Source organism: Canis lupus, chromosome 11, assembly GCF_011100685.1.
Source record: "Canis lupus familiaris isolate Mischka breed German Shepherd chromosome 11, alternate assembly UU_Cfam_GSD_1.0, whole genome shotgun sequence".
Lineage (NCBI taxonomy): Eukaryota > Metazoa > Chordata > Mammalia > Carnivora > Canidae > Canis > Canis lupus.
This window is the reverse complement of record NC_049232.1, coordinates 23,968,263-23,987,715: the sequence shown is the minus strand read 5'-3', so window position 1 is coordinate 23,987,715 and position 19,453 is coordinate 23,968,263. Positions and strand designations below refer to the sequence as shown.

At 53.9% G+C, this 19,453-nt stretch overlaps 1 protein-coding gene across 1 annotated transcript in view; it reads right to left on the bottom strand.

Annotated features, from left to right (window-relative positions):
- TGFBI (transforming growth factor beta induced) overlaps positions 1-19,453 on the bottom strand; it is a 32,623-nt gene that overhangs the window by 3,314 nt on the left and 9,856 nt on the right. The window contains exons 3-13 of the mRNA XM_038552235.1: positions 14,705-14,769; positions 12,826-12,986; positions 12,323-12,487; positions 11,911-12,057; positions 9,703-9,844; positions 7,065-7,277; positions 6,138-6,275; positions 5,434-5,579; positions 4,405-4,541; positions 3,511-3,641; positions 981-1,105 (exon numbers count right to left, since the gene is read on the bottom strand). Of these exons, the coding sequence (XP_038408163.1) occupies positions 981-1,105; positions 3,511-3,641; positions 4,405-4,541; positions 5,434-5,579; positions 6,138-6,275; positions 7,065-7,277; positions 9,703-9,844; positions 11,911-12,057; positions 12,323-12,487; positions 12,826-12,986; positions 14,705-14,769 (1,570 nt within the window). The remainder of the gene's footprint in view (positions 1-980; positions 1,106-3,510; positions 3,642-4,404; positions 4,542-5,433; positions 5,580-6,137; positions 6,276-7,064; positions 7,278-9,702; positions 9,845-11,910; positions 12,058-12,322; positions 12,488-12,825; positions 12,987-14,704; positions 14,770-19,453) is intronic.

The following is a 19,453-nucleotide window of genomic DNA, read 5'->3' as shown; positions in this document are numbered from 1 at the left end:
AAACTGAGACCCAGGACAGGCCAGGTGCCTCCTCTAAGCTAAGTAGGTGCGATGGCAGGGAACAGATGCCAGGCCTCCAGCCCTGAGTGGAAACTCCTTGTGCTTGTCCTCAACGGCCTGCTTTTCTCATACGGAGTGCACCCAGGTGTCTATCTGAGCCCTTCCCTTGGACTTATGGATCAGACCCAAGGGAGAAGGGAGAACGGAAGCCAGTGATGGAACCCCAACACCCAAAACTAGGAGCTGGGAGGTTCTTAGGGGACCCGCAGAAGTCAACAGGTCATCTCATTCCTGCCTCCCCACATGCTTCCACATGCTTCCTTATGCTCCGGAGGGAAAGTGATAAGCAAAGGGATGGCTGATGGTCAGGAGAGAGGAGCTGGGAGTAGAGGCTGAGCCAGCCACACACTGGAAGAGTGGTGGCTCCACAGGGCAGCCCAGTGATTTGGTGGATGCAGCTGGGGAGGCCACAGGCAGCTTCACAGAGCTTGGCCGGCTATCAGTCCTCTGTCTTCCATGAAGGAATCCCCCGAGGAAGCTTCAAAGTGCAGTGGATGTCATCCACGTGCAGAGCAAGGGAAGGCTCGCAGACCAAGCATCTGAAGCAAAAGCCTGTTGGGAGGATCTGATCCTGGTGGAGCTCAGTGAGCTCCAGATTTGAAGGGAAGGGATGGGAAGGGGATGCTGGGTATCAATCCCTCGAGATGCATGAGGAATTGCCTATCATCTCCTTCAGGGAAGGAAGATCCAATGGCTTCTCCCCGATGCCAGTCAGATGCTTGAGTCCCCAGCAAATCTGGAAGTACTCATTCGTGGCTAACCACAATCTCACCTGATTTCCCAAGAACCTATTCTCTTTTCTGTCTTTGGACAGAATGCATGCAGAGATTCAAGGTGTGTGTCTAACGCTGGCCCAGGGGCGAGAGGCACTTGAGAGCCGCAGGTGCACGGCTGGCCTTTGAGCTCTTGGACACACTCACCGAACTGACTTCCAGCTTGTCCCCCTGGAGAGACTTCAGCCGGACCAGCGCCCCGATGCCTCCGCTGACCAGGATCTCATCGCCAATGTGGTATTTCAGGATGTTGGCGAGCTCTTTGGCATTGCCTGCAGGTTTGTGGGAAAGAAAGGAGAGCAGAGTTAATTCCAAGGGGCTGGAAACTGGCATGGTCCAGAAGGGCAGAGAGGGGATGCAATTGGTGATGCCTGAGGCAGAGAACTCTGCGACCAGGTGGTGAGCACACAGTGGGTGCGCTCAGCCCTCTGCCCCCCACCTGCACAGGCTCAGGGCCATGAGGCACGTGTCTGTGGCCATGAATCTGCCTCTGCACTTGGGGGTCGGGGTGCTGCTGGGCTAACGGAGAGCACTCCGTGATGCTGAGAAGGAGTTAATCCATACTCCTCCGTGAGTATGACTCATTTTTCCATGAGCTAAATATTTGCTTGGAAAGCCAGGAACCTTTCCAGCACCAGCATCTGGGACATTTCATCATCAGCGTGGCTCCCAATGGTTATAACACAGTAGTGAAATATTTACACATTCTGCCCTCAAATGCATATTCTGAGGCAGCCGTTTCCTGCTGGGAGAACTTAAAAGAGTCAACAGCTGCCGTCTGGTGGGGGGGCTACGGAGCCGAGCCGATGAGGTCAGGGCTGCGGGAAGGCATTCCCTTGGCGGCATCCCTCCCTGCACGTCCCGCCCCCGCCGGCATTCCTTCCAGCCCACATCAGCTCCTCCACCAACTGGGGACAGCATCCGATTGCTCATAAAGGTGCATAGGCATTTTCCAAATTAAGTGTGGGAGGCAATTCTTAAAGCTGCCAGCTGTCCTCTCCTCTCCATCACGGCTGCCCCGATCTCCAATTCCCAGCCAAATGGCCAGATTTCCCTCAGGGTTCTGGATGACTCCTTCCAGCATCTCAAACAGGAGTCCTTAGGAAGTTTTAAAGCATTCTGGAGAGTTCACTTGGGTACTAACAAATCCACATTAGTGCCATGGGATGGAGCCACCAGGTACTAAGTGATTTCCAAACATCCACAACTTGGCGGACAGGAATTCCCACTGGACAGAAATGCTGCCTGGAGGAGTGGAGCCAAGCCAGCCCCCATGGTGCGAGAGGCCTCCTTCTTCCAAGACATCTAACACCTGGATGGACCTCTTACACCTGGCTCGCCCTCTAGATCCCAGGAGTGTCAGGGACTGTTCTTGTGCGCAGGCCTGGCGGAGGGCGCATTTGGGAAGCTCTGCCCAAGCGCCCTCCTTACTCCTGCACAACTGAAAATGAGAGGGAAGCCGGGCAGGCTCAAGGCCATCTGGGGGAATTCCGCTCCCGCTGGTCCAGGAGAGGATGGAAAGTTTATGTTCAGAATGAACTTCTCCCCTCACATACGTCAGCATCAAAGACACAGGCATTTGTGTGGCCATAAAGAATATTAAACAGGACACAAATCCAGCCCACAGCTGCCTGCAGCCTGAACTTTTATTCTCCTGCTCTGGAGCTGGATGGAAGTTATAGATGATGCGGGCCCCAGGGTGTGGCCAAGGGCCTCCCTCCTCCTCTTCCTCCCCCTCTTCCTCCTCGTCCTCCTCAGGTTCACTGTCTTTCGAGAGTGGAAGTGTCTGACGGGCATACACCAGAACTCAAGGCTGTGTCCCTGCACCCACTCTCCATTATCGCAGCCATCGTGAGGGAGGACGTGTGCCCTGCACTGTGGGCGATGCCCCATTCACTCCACACAACACTGGGCATGCTACTCTCATTTTTCTAATGGGAAAACTGAGGCTCAGAAAGGTGAAACAGCTTGTTAGAGGTCACTCAGCTGGCGAACGCCAGAGCCAGGATTTGAAGCTGCTTTTAGGTATGCTAGGAGTCCAAGCCCTTAACCACTAGGGTTACTTCTCAAACACCCTCAACTAAACTTCTCAGGGCCAGGAATAGCTTCTCAGTAAAGCATTTATCTCAAGGAACATTTCTTGCAGATAAGTGGCTTCATTATCACTCTCCTCACAGGTCCTCAAGGGAAGACACATCTTGGTGACAGAGCTGATTGTTACCCAGTCAATGCCTCTCTGCTCTTCTCTGCCTTGTGTGGTGCCCAAGGAGGCCATCATGTAGGCTCCCCTGCCCCCCTCTCATAGCTGATAGGAGGCCCACGTGATGGGCATGTGGGAGTAGAGAAAGGCTAAAGGGGTCCTGGCCACCTTGCCTCAGTTCTGCCAGCAGCTGTGTGTGGCTCTGGCTGCTGTCCTGTGCCCCTACTCCCAGGCTCCCGGTCTCCCTGTCCCCTCCTCCCCCCAGGCCTCCCCACCCCCGGGCCTAGGGAGGTAAACACTCTTCCCTGGGTGTCATCCTCCTTTGCTGGTCCCTTACTCCTGCCCACACTTCTGCAGTCTCCTCATTTAGTTCCTTTCAATCAAACTCTTTGTAACATGCCCCCTGTTTCCTGCTGGTCTCCTGACCAATATAGTCACTTTAGAAAACGTGGAAAATATGCTTCGGTTGGTCTTTACCCAAGAGTTTGTTCAGCTCTCCTGGTGGCATGGCTTGGAAGGCTTCATTCGTAGGAGCAAAGACTGTGTAGACGCCTTCCCTGTTGAGCATCTCCGTCAGCCCAGCGGACTGGATGGCGGCTACCAGCATGCTGTGGAGACACACAGAGGAAATGTCACTGGGCTGCGGCAGGGAGGTGGTGTTGTCTTCCCGAATACCTCCCCACTGTGGGGCAGGTAGAGCCCAGAATCAGAATTCACACCCCCTGCTGAGGCACAAGCAGGATGCACCTTCTCTCCATAAATGCTAAGCTTGCCTGGTCACACAGCCACAAGGCAGACGCCGGAGGGGAAAGGAGGAAGGAAAAAGCCAGTGGCATGGCTGACCCACAGACTGGACAAGCCCCCGGGGCCCAGGGGATGTGATTCAGGAGTGCAGAGGGCAGGCAGTCTCCCCGGCTTTGAGGTCACAGCAAGTCGGGAATGGAGAGAGAGGGGCAAGAGAACGAAGTGACACAGGGAGCCTGAGAAGAAGCGGCCAGGAGTCTCCACGTGCCACGAGTAGATACTGCACAGAGTGGAACATATCCCACGCTCAAAACCTGGTGCTTTCGGCTTACTTGGGACTTTGAAATGAGAGCATGATGTCTGCCTTGCACTTCACTACAAAAATGCGGCCCTCTCCCTGTTCTCAAGGATGTGGGGATTGTACTTCCAGAAATAACCCTTCTTCTCAACATAAGCTTCCAGCGTGACCCTTCCCCTTCCCAGATCTCCAGCTTGGAGGTCACCAGGGCACTGCCAGTGCCAACCGAACCCTTGAGGAAGTGCGGAGCTTGACAGATTGTTGAGACCCAGTGTCCCGACCCGGTCCGACCACTTGGCAGAAGTCTTCCCTGGGATGAGGCCAGTTACCTGAAGCGATTATCCCCCTTCAGGACGTCCATGACGGTCCCCATTGGGGGAGTGAGCATCCGGTCCATGGTGAAGAGTGTCCCGTATCTCCCCCTCTTGTCATGGGCGGCAATGCAGCTGTTCTCGATGCACAGGCTCTGTGCCAAAGAGGGGCAGACACGGGGCAGGTTATCCTCCTGCATGGCCCTCTTGATGTGCTCGGGCCACGTGCTAATGCCTTCATCCACAAAGAACAGTGAATATACACTGGAGAGGGTCGTAAGACTAGGATAAAATGCTGTGTTTTCTCCGAGGAAGAAATAATTAAAATAGTGTTCCAGGAAAAAGGGCCGGGGAGCCCCACTAGAGTTACAGAGAGACCCCATGATGAGAATCTCCTGTCACATGTGGGGGCCGTTGACAACGATCAAATCAATAGATCGACTTTATTGACTTATTTATTTAACAGGTGACAATTATCTTTAGCCAACATTACTGGCTGGTCCCAAGGAATGGCTGTGTTGTATTGTGCTTTCTGTTTGATATTCCAGAGCAACTGTGGGGTCGGAAGACGGAAAAGAGACAGGAGAAGAGAGAAGAGGACCTTTTGGACCAGGGAAGGCTGTGCTTCAGTTCAGGGGGCTTCTCTTCACATAAGCTACAAATTCAAAATCTCCATCCCTCCTCCACGCTGAACTCGATGTGGATAGCTGCCTACCTAGCCGGCTCAGGTAGCTGTGTGCTTTATTCCCAAAGGTCTCCAGAAAAGGAGATTCTAATTCTTCTTCAGAATCCCATTTTGATCCTTTTAAATAAGGGACTTCTCTGAAATCCTTTATTAAATATACATATATATATATATATATATTCTTCTGGTTATATATACATATATTTTTCCGGATATATATACACACACATATATACATGTATATGCATACACACACACACACACACACACACACATATATCCCCCACCCCCACCCCTCAATGCAGCTTCCATTTCTTAAAGCTGAGACAAAGAAAGAGCATGATTTAGGAGGCAGAACTTACATTGCGATAAACAAAAACTCTCAGTTTTTTGCCACCCAGAGTGTCCAGGGTCTGTCCGTGATACAAATACTTGGAGGCCAGTTGGTCTTTAATCATGTGATTCAGAAGCAAATTCTTTGTGCGTGCATCAATGGTAGGGGTTCCATCTGCAAAAGAAGGTGTGGTTAGGTCCGGAGGCACGCTCCACAAAGGAAAAGAAGGGGAGATAAACCCAGTGAAGAAGTTCAACACTCCCTGCATTTGGAAAAGGGAGATTGAGAAATCCAGTGAGGCTGCCAATATTCCTTAACATCTGGCATCTTCTGCAAAATCAACCAAACAGAAGGTCTAGACAATCGAGGGTGTCTGGGGTTTGCCCGTACAGGGAGGGGAAGGCACGGACACCCCTCGGCCCCCTCCTCTGCTTTCCCTGAGGCCAAGGCTCAGCTGTATCCTCACTCTGACCTTTTGGCGGTCACATGAGCAGTGGATTCTGCAAATAAAAAGGCAAGAGAGTGCTCTGCTCTCCCGCCAGATGCAAACTCTTGGATTCTGACTACCAGATCCCCAAATGCATTCTCTGCTCGGCCGGCCAAGTGAGACAGCAGAGCCTCCTGAGGTTTTGGTTGAGCCCCATGGAAGCACGAAGGTTCCGCGGGGTGCCATCCATCAGGGAGGGTGCTGTGGAGGTGACGAGCCCCTGGGGCTGCCTTGGCCCACATTACCTTTGAATACAGAATTCAGGGGGGCCAGGAGGGTCAACCGCTCCTTTCCAGAGAGATGGACGCCGAGGCCAGCCTGTCTGAAAAGGTCAACGGCTGTGGAAACATCAGACTCTGCAGCCAACTCAAACAGCGTCTTGGCTGCAAGGAAAGAGAATGCAGGTTCAAAAGTTATAAGTGCTGTTTTCATTTATCCTCTGTCCACCCCAGAGCATGACGCACGCCAACAGGAATGTCATCTCGTGAGGCCAAAGCCCTCTCCACACGACTGGGGCATGGCGGGCTGGTGTCATTGGGGCGCCGGTCCCCTGGGTCCCACTGGGCAGGGGCAGGGCTGGCCTCTGTCCCTGTCCTTGGTCAGGGCCCGGCCGATGCCTGCAGCGAGGCAGCGCCCTCTGTCGCAGCTTCTGAGGAGCAGATAATGCCAGCGACCACACCCACAGAAAGTTCTCTTCTGGTTTGGTTTTCTCCTGTGAAATGGCTTCACTCTGGGCAACGACCTCCCTGGAGTTCCAGGATGGGGCGAGCCTGCTGAGATGAAGCCCAAGCCAAAGTCCACTCAGTCACTTCCCTAGGGTCAGCGACCCAGGGTGCTTAGGCACCAGAGAGAAGGCCATGCTCTGAGGTCAGCAAACGGCCCTCTGCGCCCAAGCAGAGTGGAGAGAGCAGAGCTGCTGTCTCCCCGGGTCCCCTCAGCAGCTCTCCGCTGCCTCCAAGGTGACACCCGGACTCCCAGGCCTGCAGCTCAAGATTCCTCACAGTCTGACTGCAACCCACCTGGTCCCCAGGCCTTGTCCCCTGAGAGGCTGTGAGCTGGGTGCAGGCAAGGACATGGCCGCCCAAACCTCCAAAATTCCCAGGTGCCCCTGCCGCAGGTGGCAGAGGGGATGACGGGCCTGAGAGGGTCATGGCCGCAGGGGCCCAACTCACCAGAGTCTGGGATGAGCAGCTCATCGATGAAGTGGATCACACCATTGGTGGCCAGGACGTCTTTGTTGGAGATGATGGCCTTCCCGTTGATGGTGAGCATGTCCCCGCTGCAGCCCACCTCCAGCGTAGTGCCCTCCAGGGTCTCCACAGACATCCCTGCGACGATGGCTTCCGCACACATGGCCGACTTCAGGATGTGGTTGTTTAGCAGGTCTGGGGGCCCAACAGGACACAGGTCAAGGCAGTGCTGGTGCCAGGTTGATCCCAGAGGCCGCTCGCAGCCTCCACGGCGGTGAGGATGCTGCTCTCTGTGACGCTGACCTGCAGATGCTGGGGTACCCGCAGCCCCAGTCTTCCTCTCCTGCTGCTGCCGCTGAAACTAGCCACGCTCAGCAAGCAGACTGCCTGAGTCTGAGCCTCAGCTCGGCCACTTACCAGCCGTGGAGCCCCTGCCCAGGTGGAGCTAAGCCTGGCCCTCACCTTCTGGGGACAGTGTCAGGAGGACAGGAAGCTCTGAGTGTAAAGTGCCCAGTCTGGTGTCCGACCATGGAGTAAACACCCAACAAATGTTGGTGACTAGCTTATTAGTACCTGAACCTAAGGTTGAATTCTCTTAATAGTACTTGAACCTCAGAATAAGTTTACCCTGGGACTTTGTATGTGATTTTTAGAAAAATGTAAAATGTGGTAGGCAAAGATGGAAACCGTGGCAAATGAGAGTTCGCAATTATTTGCACATTTTATCTGTTTTTGTTAGTTTCACCCAAGGGTCTACTGGTTGCCAGGATCTTTCTTCGGGCCTGGGGATGGCAACCAATAAGACACGGTCTTTGCCACCCCACTTGCCCCACCCATAAATCACAAACACAATCATTTATTTACTCGTCCAAGTGGTCTTTGGGGATAGGACGGAGGTTGGGGGTCCTGCGGAAGCTGTAAGGAGCAGCAGGGCGACATGAGCCCAGGCAGGCAAGGGCAGGTTCCCGGACTGCCTCTTACCACCGTCACCGGGGCCCTTTGTTGTACATTCTCACCACAGAGGCGAGTTTCAATCTGTGCTGAGTGTGAGAACCAAAACCGCACTGTCACAGACAAGAGGAAGCTCGGGAGGCCTGCAGAGGCAGGGAGGCTCCTGCAGGGGCCTCGAAGGCCAATCAGCTGGCAGGAAGGGAAAGGACAGCCAGGCCACCATGGGAACGAGGTCTCAGGGATTTAGCTTCTCAGGGAAGAACAGTGAACGCTGGGTGGTGTCAGGGTGACCCGTGTGGGCCCTGGGAGGGAGACCCGGGCCAGGGCTGGAAGCCACTCTTCAAACAAAGCACGCCAGCCCAGGGCTGCTTCTTGCCTGTCTGCCAGCCCAGTAGAAACAGCTGAGCCTGTCCGGCTGGACTCCTGTCCCTCTGCCTTTGAGCCTGCCAGGGACAGCCCCGTACTGAGGGCCCTTGCTTAGAGCCAACGGGTTACTGGGGGTGAGGGGGTGCTGGGGGGCTGTGCCAAGGGGGTAGATTAGAGCTGTTTTTTCTTACAGTAAGAGTTCTGATATCTACAAAGATGAAAATGTGCTCTGCACAAAACAGGTTGCAGGGAGACCACAGCTCTAAACAAAAAGTTCAATACGCTGAGATGCACCCAAGGCTCCCTGCCGGGGGCACTTATGCCATAGCCCTCACCACTTCAGTTCCCATGACCTGTTTTTAATCCCAGCTAGGCTTCAACTTCTTTGAGGACAAGTCTGTACCATGCACCATTTGTAGCCTTGGTCCCTGCCACAGGCCAGGCTCAGAGGTGCCATGACATTTCGACACAACAGATCCCCATCTATGCTTTCAGAAATGTGCCCCTGCCAGCCCCACATGGCTGCAAGGAGAACATTTTACATTTATAGGGCATCCAAAATGCAGCAGGTATTTTAGATTGTACATTCTGAAGGTGAGTTTAATAGACTGAAAAGCAATGAAGTCATCCCTGGGTTATATTTGGGAGGAACAGTGTGGTTGGGGTACACAGGGGAGCTGGGGCCTAGTCCTCTCTGCAGGGGTCAGCAGGGCAGCAGCTCAGTGGCCAAGCTGGGCCTTCCCTTCCCTCCCCTCTTCCACATGCTTGGTCCTTCCCTTTCCTCCAGCCATAACCCATGCACCTCTAACTCAGAGGCTCTCTGACAAGGCATGGAAGGACCCAGCTATGGAGAGTCAAGATTGGACTATAATTGATTTCTAATCATAATTTTGGATCATCCATGAAGTCCCTGGCTGGACAGGAAGAGTTCCAGGGTCAGCACAATGGCTCCATTCCAAGGATGCCAGGACCTGCCATCACCTTCTCTCACCAAGCTGCTGCCCACATGGCAGCCTTGCTCAGGCTTTGATCATTCGAGTCTTTAGCGCTTTCTGAGTCTGGCCAGGGTCTGCTTTGGGCCTCCAGCTCCACCTTGCTTCTCAGCACACCTCACTAGAACAAGGCTGTTGGGTTCCCGACTTGCCCCTCTGACCAGGGCTCTGCTCTGGCCTCCGCAGAACCAGCTCCAGCTGGGAGCAGTGGGACAGGATGGCAGGCAGTATGTTCACCATATGCAAGAGCAGCCCTCGGGCTCAGGCTGGCCACCCCAGTGAGGCAGCAGTAGGAGTGGAGGGGTGCTCACCTCTTAGGGCTTCCGGGTCACCCAGGATCCTGTTCAAGGTTTCAGCAGGGATCTTCTCGAAGGCCTCATTGGTAGGGGCCAGCAGTGTGAACTGGCCATCACCTTCAAGCAGGGTGTTGAGCCCAGATGCAGCCACGGCAGCCTGCGGGGCGGGGAGGGGATGGTGTGCTCCCTGAAGGCTCTGGGATGCTCTGCAGACAAGAGGCACACACGGCCTTGCCAGCCCTCCCTCAAAGCGCTCCAGGCTTTTGTCCAACCCAAGATGAAATGGCGAGCCAAACCAAAGCTCACCTCTTACCGTGGCTTCCGGGAACCTTGCCCGGCCTGCACTCCTACCACTCAGGCCACTTTTCAATTACTTGCTGTGCCTTTGACCTTCCCACCCCCAGGCGGGGTACCCGCCATTCCCTCTACCCTTCCTCTTTTCTTTGCTTCTCTGACTCCTACGCCTTCATTAGGACTTGCCTACCATCTTCTTTCTCTAGGTAGCAACTGCCGCCCTCACCACCCCTCCCTCCCTGCACCGCTCCCAGGCAGAAAGGAGTCTGTTGTGCATGTTTTCACAACTTGCTGTCCTCCACGTTATACTGAACTAGCTCCTGGCCATACTGCTTGTGTGAGTTCCAGGAGTGGAAGGATCCTATCACCCATGTCTACAGAGCAGCCCGAGAACCTTCTAAAAGTAGAAAGGGCTTCCTACTGCTGTTGGATGGAGCTAGGCCCCTCCGGCCAGTCTGCAGCCCTGCACCGTCTGCCCCTGCCTGCCTGCAGCATCCCCTTCCCCCTCTCATGGTGTCGCTGCCTGCCCCCTGGCCTTGCCCACGTCCTCCTTGTGGTTCTTGCTCTCCCCTCTGCCTGCAGTGCTCTTACCGCTCTGCATTTCATTTAACTGGCCATTCTTATCCTTCAGTGCTCAGGTCAGAAGTCACTGGTTCACTGGTTCCAGAGAGACTTTCCCTGGCCACCCAGGGCCACCTGGCCTCTGCCCACCACTCACTGACTTCACCCCGCCCCTCACAGGCCATGACCACCTCATGTGCATCTTGTCTGTCTCCCCAGGAAGAACAAAAGTGCCGCTGAGGACAGAAAGTTGTCTGTCTCATTCACCCATAGGCCCCCGGCACACAGAACAATAGCCAGGACGTAGCAGGTGTTAATGAGGAGGTGCTATGGAAGGCAAGATGGGCATTAGGGAGGTACAGGGGGAACGTCTGTCAAACCTAAACAGTAAAAGGAGGTAACTCAGTGGGGAGCAACCACAATGAATCAAAAGATGTGCCACCAACTTTGCGGGGACACGATTTACCTGCAGACTCCTGACCTAGGAGTGACCCAGAAGGAAAGCAGTGGGGGACGAGCTCAGGGAGCAGGGTCCCCCGCAGAGCCACTTGCTGAGGCCGCCTCAGTGCCAGCCCAGCCCGGGGGTGTTTATGTCTCTGTGTTGGAGATCTCCAGGGGAGGAACCATCCCAGGCCCTCTGGCTGCCTTTGTGGTCAGGGAGTTCTCCCTGAATCAGGGCAAAACCCCTGACGGCGCAGCCTGTGTTCACTTCCTCCAAGCAGCCACTGCCAAGAGCACTGCCCGCCTGCCAGTCCAGCTCTGAGACAAATGCCTGCTGGGCAGGGCAGAGGGAGCAGGATTCCGCAGCCCCAGAAGAGTCAGAAGCCAGGCCAGAAGTTAGACCTAGACTCCCGTGGCCATGCTGGTGGCCTATCTGCTGGTCTGGGCTCCAAGGAAATGTGGGTATGGCTGCAGCAGGGGTCCCCTGGTGGGGACATGTGGTCCAGAAGATGATGAAGCCTGACATCATTCTAGTCCTGTGTATGGGAACTGCCACCTGGGAAGAAGTGTCCCTTCCTGGACACTTCCTGGACACTCTGGAACCTGTGGAATGGGCCCGGGCAGCCCTTGGGCTCTAAGCCCAAGCCGAGGACCACTGAACTTTCCAGGGGAGCCACGGAAGGAGAGCTTTAAAAGGAGAAGGCAGGCAGAGGGAATTTCCCAGCAGAGGATTCTAATGTTCACTGTGGTCTAGCTGAGTGTCTTGACGAGTGGACCCTCCATGCTCACAGGCACTTGGAGAAACTCGCTGTACATCCCCTAAATGCCCATGAACACAGAGCCATCCTCTGCTTCTCCCGCAGGAGGAGGCCCTTTTGAGAGGTGGTGTGTCCCCAGGCCAGGCCCCCTCCCAGGGCAGTTCCTCACCCGAAGGGTTTCGAAGGTGTCTTCGATCTCAATGATCTGCTGGATGTTGTTGGTGATGGTGGAGATGACCTTATCAATGAGGTGTACCACACCGTTGGTTGCGTGGTGGTCGGCTTTCAGCAGCCGGGCACAGTTCACGGTCACAATCTGCCCAGAGAAGAAAGGAGGATGAAATGAGCAGTTCGCATGTCAGAGGCACAGGCTCGAAGCCTCAGTGGGGGAGGGAGGGGGGGAATGACACAGTGCAGAAGCTAAACTAGAGGGTCTGAGGAGAAGCAGGTGCAGGAGGCAGGGAATACTTCCAGCGTACCCCATGTGCAGAACAAAACCCCAGAAACCAGCCCCATGTGCAGACCAGGAGCAGGCGCAGTGTGGACACAGGGCAGTGCTGTGTAACCAGGGGACTACATACCCCATTGGGATAGTGGTGGATCTGGATGCCCGAATTCTGGTACATGGAGGTGAGGGCCATGCCGTGTTTCAGCTCGTCTGTCAGGACTCGTCTGTTCACCATGTGATAGCGAAGGGCATTGAGCAGCTCGATGTTGACGTTGCTCACCAGGGAGTCCAGCACTTCCTAAGAAGGAAGGCCAGGGCAGCAGTTAGGGTGCTGGGGACCACATATTCCAGAGATGGTGGCTTCTTGTTACCCTGGGAAAGGTGCTTCTGAACCCCCGGTGACCCCAGGCCTCCATCTCACCAAGGACCCCTCTTCAGTGAACCCCAATGCCTGTCTGCTCAGTTGGACAGATGGGGCATCGGAAACAACCTGGTGAAGGTATATATTAACTCAACTTCCTGGGCTTTGTCTGAGGGTGCAAGGAAAAAGTTGCCTGCAATGGCAGGAAATCACTACAGAGTGTCATGCTTCCTGCCCACCAGCCACCCCTCTGAGAAGTAAGGCAGTCATCTCACAGCTGGCAAGGAAGCCCAGGCCTCGTTGCTGGGGGCAAAGATGGTGAAGCTGCCGGGCCCTTCCATCTCAGGCCTCAGCTTCTCCGTGCGGTCTGTGTACAGCTGAGTGGTGGTTGATCCGACGACTCCCAGGGTCTCGTAAAGGTTCGAGAGAGGCAGGGCTGCAGGGGCAGAGGACAGAGGAGGGATGGATCTGTGGAGCCCACGCCCACCTGCCCATACCTTCCCTGGTCCACGGAATGCGTGGTGCCTCTGTAGAACGTGTGTGTGGGAAAGCCCAGGGACGACCATCGCTGGTGAGCCTAAAGCTTGTCACATACTTCTTCTTCTCCTTCTTTTTTTTTAAAGTGCTATTTATTTATTTGACACACACAGAGAGACAGAGCACAAACTGAGAGAGCAGCAGAGGGAGAGCAGGGATCCCGATGCAGGGGTCCATCCCAGGACCCTGGGATCATGACCTGAGCTGAAGGCAGACACTTAACTGAGTCACCCAGGTGCCCCCTTATCTCAACCTTCTTACAACAGCTCTCTAGGTCAAATGCCTCCCCGCTCTGATTCTACTAATTGGTCATTTTTCATCAATTTAGCTGCAGCCAAATGAAGCTTCTGTTCATACATTTAAAGATTTATTTATTTATTTATTAGAGAGAAGAGAGAGTGTGTGGGCAGGTAGAGGGACAGAGGGAGAGAGAATCTCAAGCGGACGCCCCACTAAGTGAGGAGCCCGACATGGGGCTCAGTCTCATGGCCTGAGATCATGACCTGAGCCAAAATCAAGAGGCAGTCGCTTAACCCACTGGGCCCCACCCCCTGCGCCCCCGTTCAGAGACATTTACAAAATACTAGCAGGAATGTGCACCCAAAATAGATACCCTAGTTACAAAGGAGGCTTTCAGATTTATCTAGTTGTTGAAACTGGTTTCCTAATGGCCTCTACTGGGATGAAAGAACATTACAAATCTTCCAGGTTCTTTGTATATTTATAAGCAATAAAATGTCATTTCCTAAAAGCCCTAGAATGGCCTGAGGCTTAGGAGACCTTCCCCTCCCATGGGGAGCTCAAGGCCCACGTGACTTGACGGGGGTGGGGGGTGGGGGGCTCTCCCCCAAGGTCATTCTCCACACACCCCACCACTTAATTCCCACTTGTCCTTCCACCTAAGCCCCCACCCTGCCAACCACACCCCTTTGTGACCTTGGCAACAACCAAACTGCCCCTTCCTTTTAAGTTAAGTTCGTCCCACATTCTCAAGGAATAAATAACAAATATTTCAAAGTTAAAACACCCCCTCTGCATAGTCCCAGAGGATGTGCCTGAAGGGAAGCCTCTGAAAGAACTCACAGGTGCCACCTAGACCTTGGCCCTGTGGCCATTCGTGGTTCCCTGGGCCGATGGTGGGTGAGCCTGCCAGGCTTGGGCCACCCCCTCCACCCCCTACCCCCGCCCCCCGTGGGCTCCAAAGGACAGAGTTCCAGTGGAGGGAGGAGGGGAAGCCTGGCACAGGCAGCCGGCTCTCCAACAGAGCTGAGCAGAAATGTGGGTGCCGTGGGAATCATGCCCAGGCCCACGCAGCAAGGCCAGCAGCCCAGCCTGGGAGGCGAGCCTGGGCAAGTTGGACTCGGAGTCTGCTCCACCAGCCTCGTCAGAAGGTCAGTTTGCACAGGAAGGAGCAGTGCAGGAAGCTCCCTGTCCTCAGATTCCACCCTCGGGCCCTCGCCTGAAGCCTGGAGCCAGAGAGCAAGCGGAGGATGTCCACGCAGCCCCGGCGCTTGGACCCCCACATGGATGGACCCCAAGGCCTCTCCCACTGGGCTCCTCCTTCCCCGCCTCCCTCCCCCTACAGTCTGCACCAGTGGGCTGGACCAGCTTACTCACCTGCGGGACAGCCCTTCTCTCCTGGCACCTTCTCATACCCGGGGCAGCACTCATAGCTGATGACTCTGCAGGGAGAGGGGCACACACGTGAGGGCCAGGCAGGGCATCCATCCTCCTCGCTGTCATCAGGAAGAGGGGCCTCCACAGACAGAGGAAGGGAAATGACAGTAGGACATAGGACATCCTGCTCTCGGAGGGGACCATTCTGGAGCAAGGAACTTGTCACTCCTCAGCTTTCTAGAACATTCCCAATGGTTGTCATCCCTATGGCAATCCCACTGGGACTGTGCCAGCAGGTTCCATAGGGGGATTAGAAAATACACCCACCAGGAATGTATCGCCAGCACCACATGTGGCAAACACCACGGTTAGCATTTTTGAGTAGCATTTTTGAGAGGCGGCAGGGAGCAGGAGGGGGTGCCCTGGATCCGGTTGAGTCTGCCACTAACCAACCGGGACCTCTGCTCCCTGGGCCTCCAGGGTCTCCTGCGTCCTCCCTGGGTCTCTGTTGTCCCGTCTGTAAAACGTATGTGTGTATCCTTCAGTGGTCACCAGATTCCATCTCTCACGCTCACCGAGCTCTCTGACTCACTAACCAAGAGGGACAGCACATAGATGACCATTAAGGTTTCTGGTCTTGACAATCAAACTTTACAACTTCTAAAATTAAAATAAAAACAAAGCTCCCCTCTTTCCCCATTTCTTTAAATTGAAAACAAAATCTTAATCAATAACAACATTTATATGGTTTCAAAATGAAAATGTGCAAAGGATTATATCGCACAGTCTTCCCCATCCAACCCCATCCCTCAACCATCCCATCGTCCTTCCAAGAGGCAACTGATACCACCAGTCTGTGAGATTCCTTGGCATCTGGATGAAAAGGAGACTGGCACTTATACAGTTTTAAACTCTGAAATCATTTGGCAGAAAAACTTAAAACTTTCTCTGCTCTCAACTCAGGCCAGCCTATGATGGAATAATTACTGTCCTCTGGAGGTCTGAAATACACAGCCTCGGCTAACCCAATATTCTGGGGAAGCCCAAAAGACAGAATTTCAAATCCTGTTGCAAGGAAGTCTGTGTCTCAAAGCTTATACCTAAGAGGGACTTGCTTCTCATCTATTCCCCAAGTCCTGTGCAAGGCCAGCCTGCGTCCTTTGACAGCCTCGGGACCAGATGCAGTGTCCTGTCCCTTTTCTCCTTGTCCAGGGACTCACCCTTCTGGATAGGAGACAACTCAGACTTGAACTGCAGCAAATTTTACCACAGACCTGCCCACTGTGGGGCTCTCCCAGGATGACCTCACTGGAAGACAGGCAGGCAGACTGGGGAAGGAACAGGGCTCTGGAGTCGGGCAGGGTGCTCTCAATGTGCCCAGGCATTCTGCTCCTTTAATTCAGTTGGAGTCATTTCAGGGAAGCCCTGGTGAATTATGAGAAGACAAAGCCTAGTTCGTCTCTTGTCCAGGGGGTGTTTCAGAGACAGATTGGCTAGGATTCTCCAGCTACAAGAATCACTTTGCCAGAAGTGGGTCCCCCCAGAAATGGCTAAGGAGTTTGACAAGTCAGACACATCCCTCTTTGCCCTGCTCCCTCTATCCTCCTATCCACTTCGTCCTCCTACTCTCCAGCCTTCCCCCCATCCTACTCCCTTCTAACCTTTCATCCCCATTCCCATAAGGTCTCTACTTTTAAGGACTAAATGGATTCAGAACTTGCCTTTTGACTGACCCACAATTTTCGTTTTGGAAACTAAAGTCTTCTTTTGCAGCAAAAGTAAGATCTGACCAATATACAATTTTTCAAAGGCAACATGGTATCATAGGAAGAGTTCTAGAATTAGGGGACCTGGCTTGTGACCCATCAGTAACGAAAGGGTTTGAAAGGGACCTTGAAGGTCCACTTTTCTCTCAGGGCCTCAGTTGCCTCATCTGTGAAATGAGGTGAGGCTAAACGAGACGATCTCCAAGATTCATTCTAATCTCACACTCATGGTTCTAGTCACTAGGATTATTCCTTGGTGGGCAGAGAAGCTGTCTTTCAAAGGAGAGTGTCTGACGGCTCCTCCCAGCTAAACCTAGGGAGAGCTCCAAGCCTTAGGCCCATAGCCATAGATCCAGGACATGCCCAGGGCCTATCTGATAAACACCAGGGCTCTGTGGCTGAGGTTGGAGAGGCAGGATTAAGGTCAAGTCCACCAAAGCTTAGCTTCTTTCCAAAAGTGCTTGGGTGACACTCCCTGGTACTAGAGAAGCACACTTGGAGGATGGGTCTTCTCAAAGTTCTCCTTGTCCCAGAGGCCCCCGTGCATATGGGTGTTACACACTCCCTGCCTTGGACCCCCTCTCCCCTCAGCTGAGCTGGCCAACAATTCTTCTTCCAGGCTGCTGGCTTTTAGGTTCAATCTCAAAAAAACAAGAGAGAGCTCCACAGCTCAGGAGGCCTCAACAGGATTCCACTGAGGACAGAGAAAGCTAACTCCCCAAGTGTGAATTCCCTAGTCCCTGTATGTTCACTGGGGGATGGGGTGGGAGGGTCGTATGGGGAGAAATGGGGCTGAGGGGCTGGGAGGAGGACAGATATAAGTAGAAAAGTCTCAGTGTGGAGAAGAATACTTCGGAGAGAACCAGAAAGCTGCAAGGGCTCTCAGGGCCAGACCACAGCTGGGGAGGGACAGACCTGGGAACTTCCTGGGATTTGGTCAAGTCTAATCCCTTCTCCACTGTTCTTGGTGATGCACAGATTGGGGGAAAGCAGAGTGATCTGACACTGAGAGGACACAGGTGCTCTCTGTGATGCAGACCCCCCCATCATCAGCACCCACTGTGCCTTTCCAGGTGGGCTCTGCACCTGAGGCCCATGGTGGCTGGACATGGGTGGCCCACTGCCATTGCCAGAGGTCGATCCACCAGCTGAAGGCTTTTTCCTGGTTACATGAACAAGGCTCTGCCAGGAAGCTTTCTTTTCATCCTCCTGCCCTGCTGGCCTTTCCCTCTTCTGCCTTCCTGCTGCAACAGTCTGACATCCTTGGCCGTCTCTAAGCATGCAGGTGTGAGTCATGCCTCTCATCTCCAGCCTGGCAGCTTTCTGGGCTGAGATGCTTCCTCTGCTAGCAGTTTCCCTACTCCCGACTGTCCCTATAATACCAGCTATTCTCACAGCTGCCCTGTGTGGCCCCAGAGAAGCAGAGAGCAGCTGGAAATTACAGATTGAGAAGATAGCCCATTGAGACAGTGTTGACCAAACCTTTCCAGACTAGCAGCGCCTGTTCTCAGCCCAGCATGCCATTCTCCTTGGGCTTTCGCCCTGAAAAGAATAGATGCTGTGGGGGGTTGAGCTGGGTGCCATTACAGGGTCGAGCATCTGGTACCTTCTCTCTAGGATGAACGTAGGAAAGATGGAAACCACAGGAGCCTCCATTTGTATCTCCCCAGTGCCTTGGCCTCCCTGTGTAGAGAGGACCAATCTACTGGTTTCTGAAGCTAATCTCATCAGGGAAAACCTCTCTGATGAGAGGCTCCTGGCTTCTCCTTGACCTAACACAGTCCAATAAGTAAAAACCTCAGTCAGAAAAAGAGTATCTCTAGGACAGTGAGACACTAATATTCTTGATCCAGTCTCCCTGGTCAGAAGAACCATTTGAGGAAGAAGGTGAAGGTGAAGAAGAAGGTGAAGAAAAAAATCTAAATGCCCAATTTAGAAAGGCATTTAGATTATGTATTTATTCACAATTATTTATTCATCCATGAGAGACAGAGAGAGGTAGAGATACAGGCAGAGGGAGAAGCAGGTGCCCTGTGGGGAGCCCGATGTGGGACTCAATTCCAGGACCCCGGGGTCATGACTTGAGCCGAAGGCAGATGCTCAACCCCTGAGCCACCCAGGTGCCCCTTACAAGGACATTTAAAGAAGGCAAAGAGCGTCAATCTAAGGCCTTAAGGCTAGAGGTGGCTGGGAGGCTCTGTGCCAGTCCCCTCCAGAGTGTTACTCATGATCAGATGCAGACAGAAGCACTGGTATATCTTTCCCCAAAACAATTTTCCAAGAAGTTGATATAATGGGTTAAAACCATCGCTGCCTCCAAGCGCGCGCCGCGGTCCTGGCCGGCTGTCATGGCTGTAAATGTCTAAGGACTAACCAGACGCTGGAAGTAGGTGGAGCAAGGGATGCAGTCCGAGCGCCAGGTTCCCGCGACAGAAGGTAAACCACTCAGCGTGTCATGATTTCCAAGCAGAACCACGGAGCAAGCGCAGCCTGCTGTCGTCTAGCCATGAAGCCATCCCCATGGACTGCCGGCCCCCAGGGGCCCCTTTTCTGTTCTCCCGACCTCAGAAGCTCAGCCGAGCTTTCCTCAGTCTCCACTAGAAAATCAAAATCTTGAGCTTTTTGATGAAAAAGGTCTCGTGTTAACCCCATGTCCTCCACCAAAGGGCCCACCGCTGAGCAGGGCCAGGCTTGGCCATGAGGAGGACAGAGCCTTTAAGAACTTGATGACAATCCGTTTGTATGCAGTGTGCCAGGGCATTCTGGGGGCCCCTGGACACTGGCTACGTCTCCTCAGCTCCCATGCCCTTTATCTGAGCAGGGGGTCCCCTTGCAGCCGGGGAACAGAATGATCACCAGATGGGGGTGAGCAGCCGGGAGGAGGCTGGGGACTCTGGGCCAGAAGGGCCTCTGCTGCCCCTCTGGAGACCTTGTCTCTGGGACCCTCAGGCAGGGAATTTAGGGCTGTAGACAGCTACGTGGG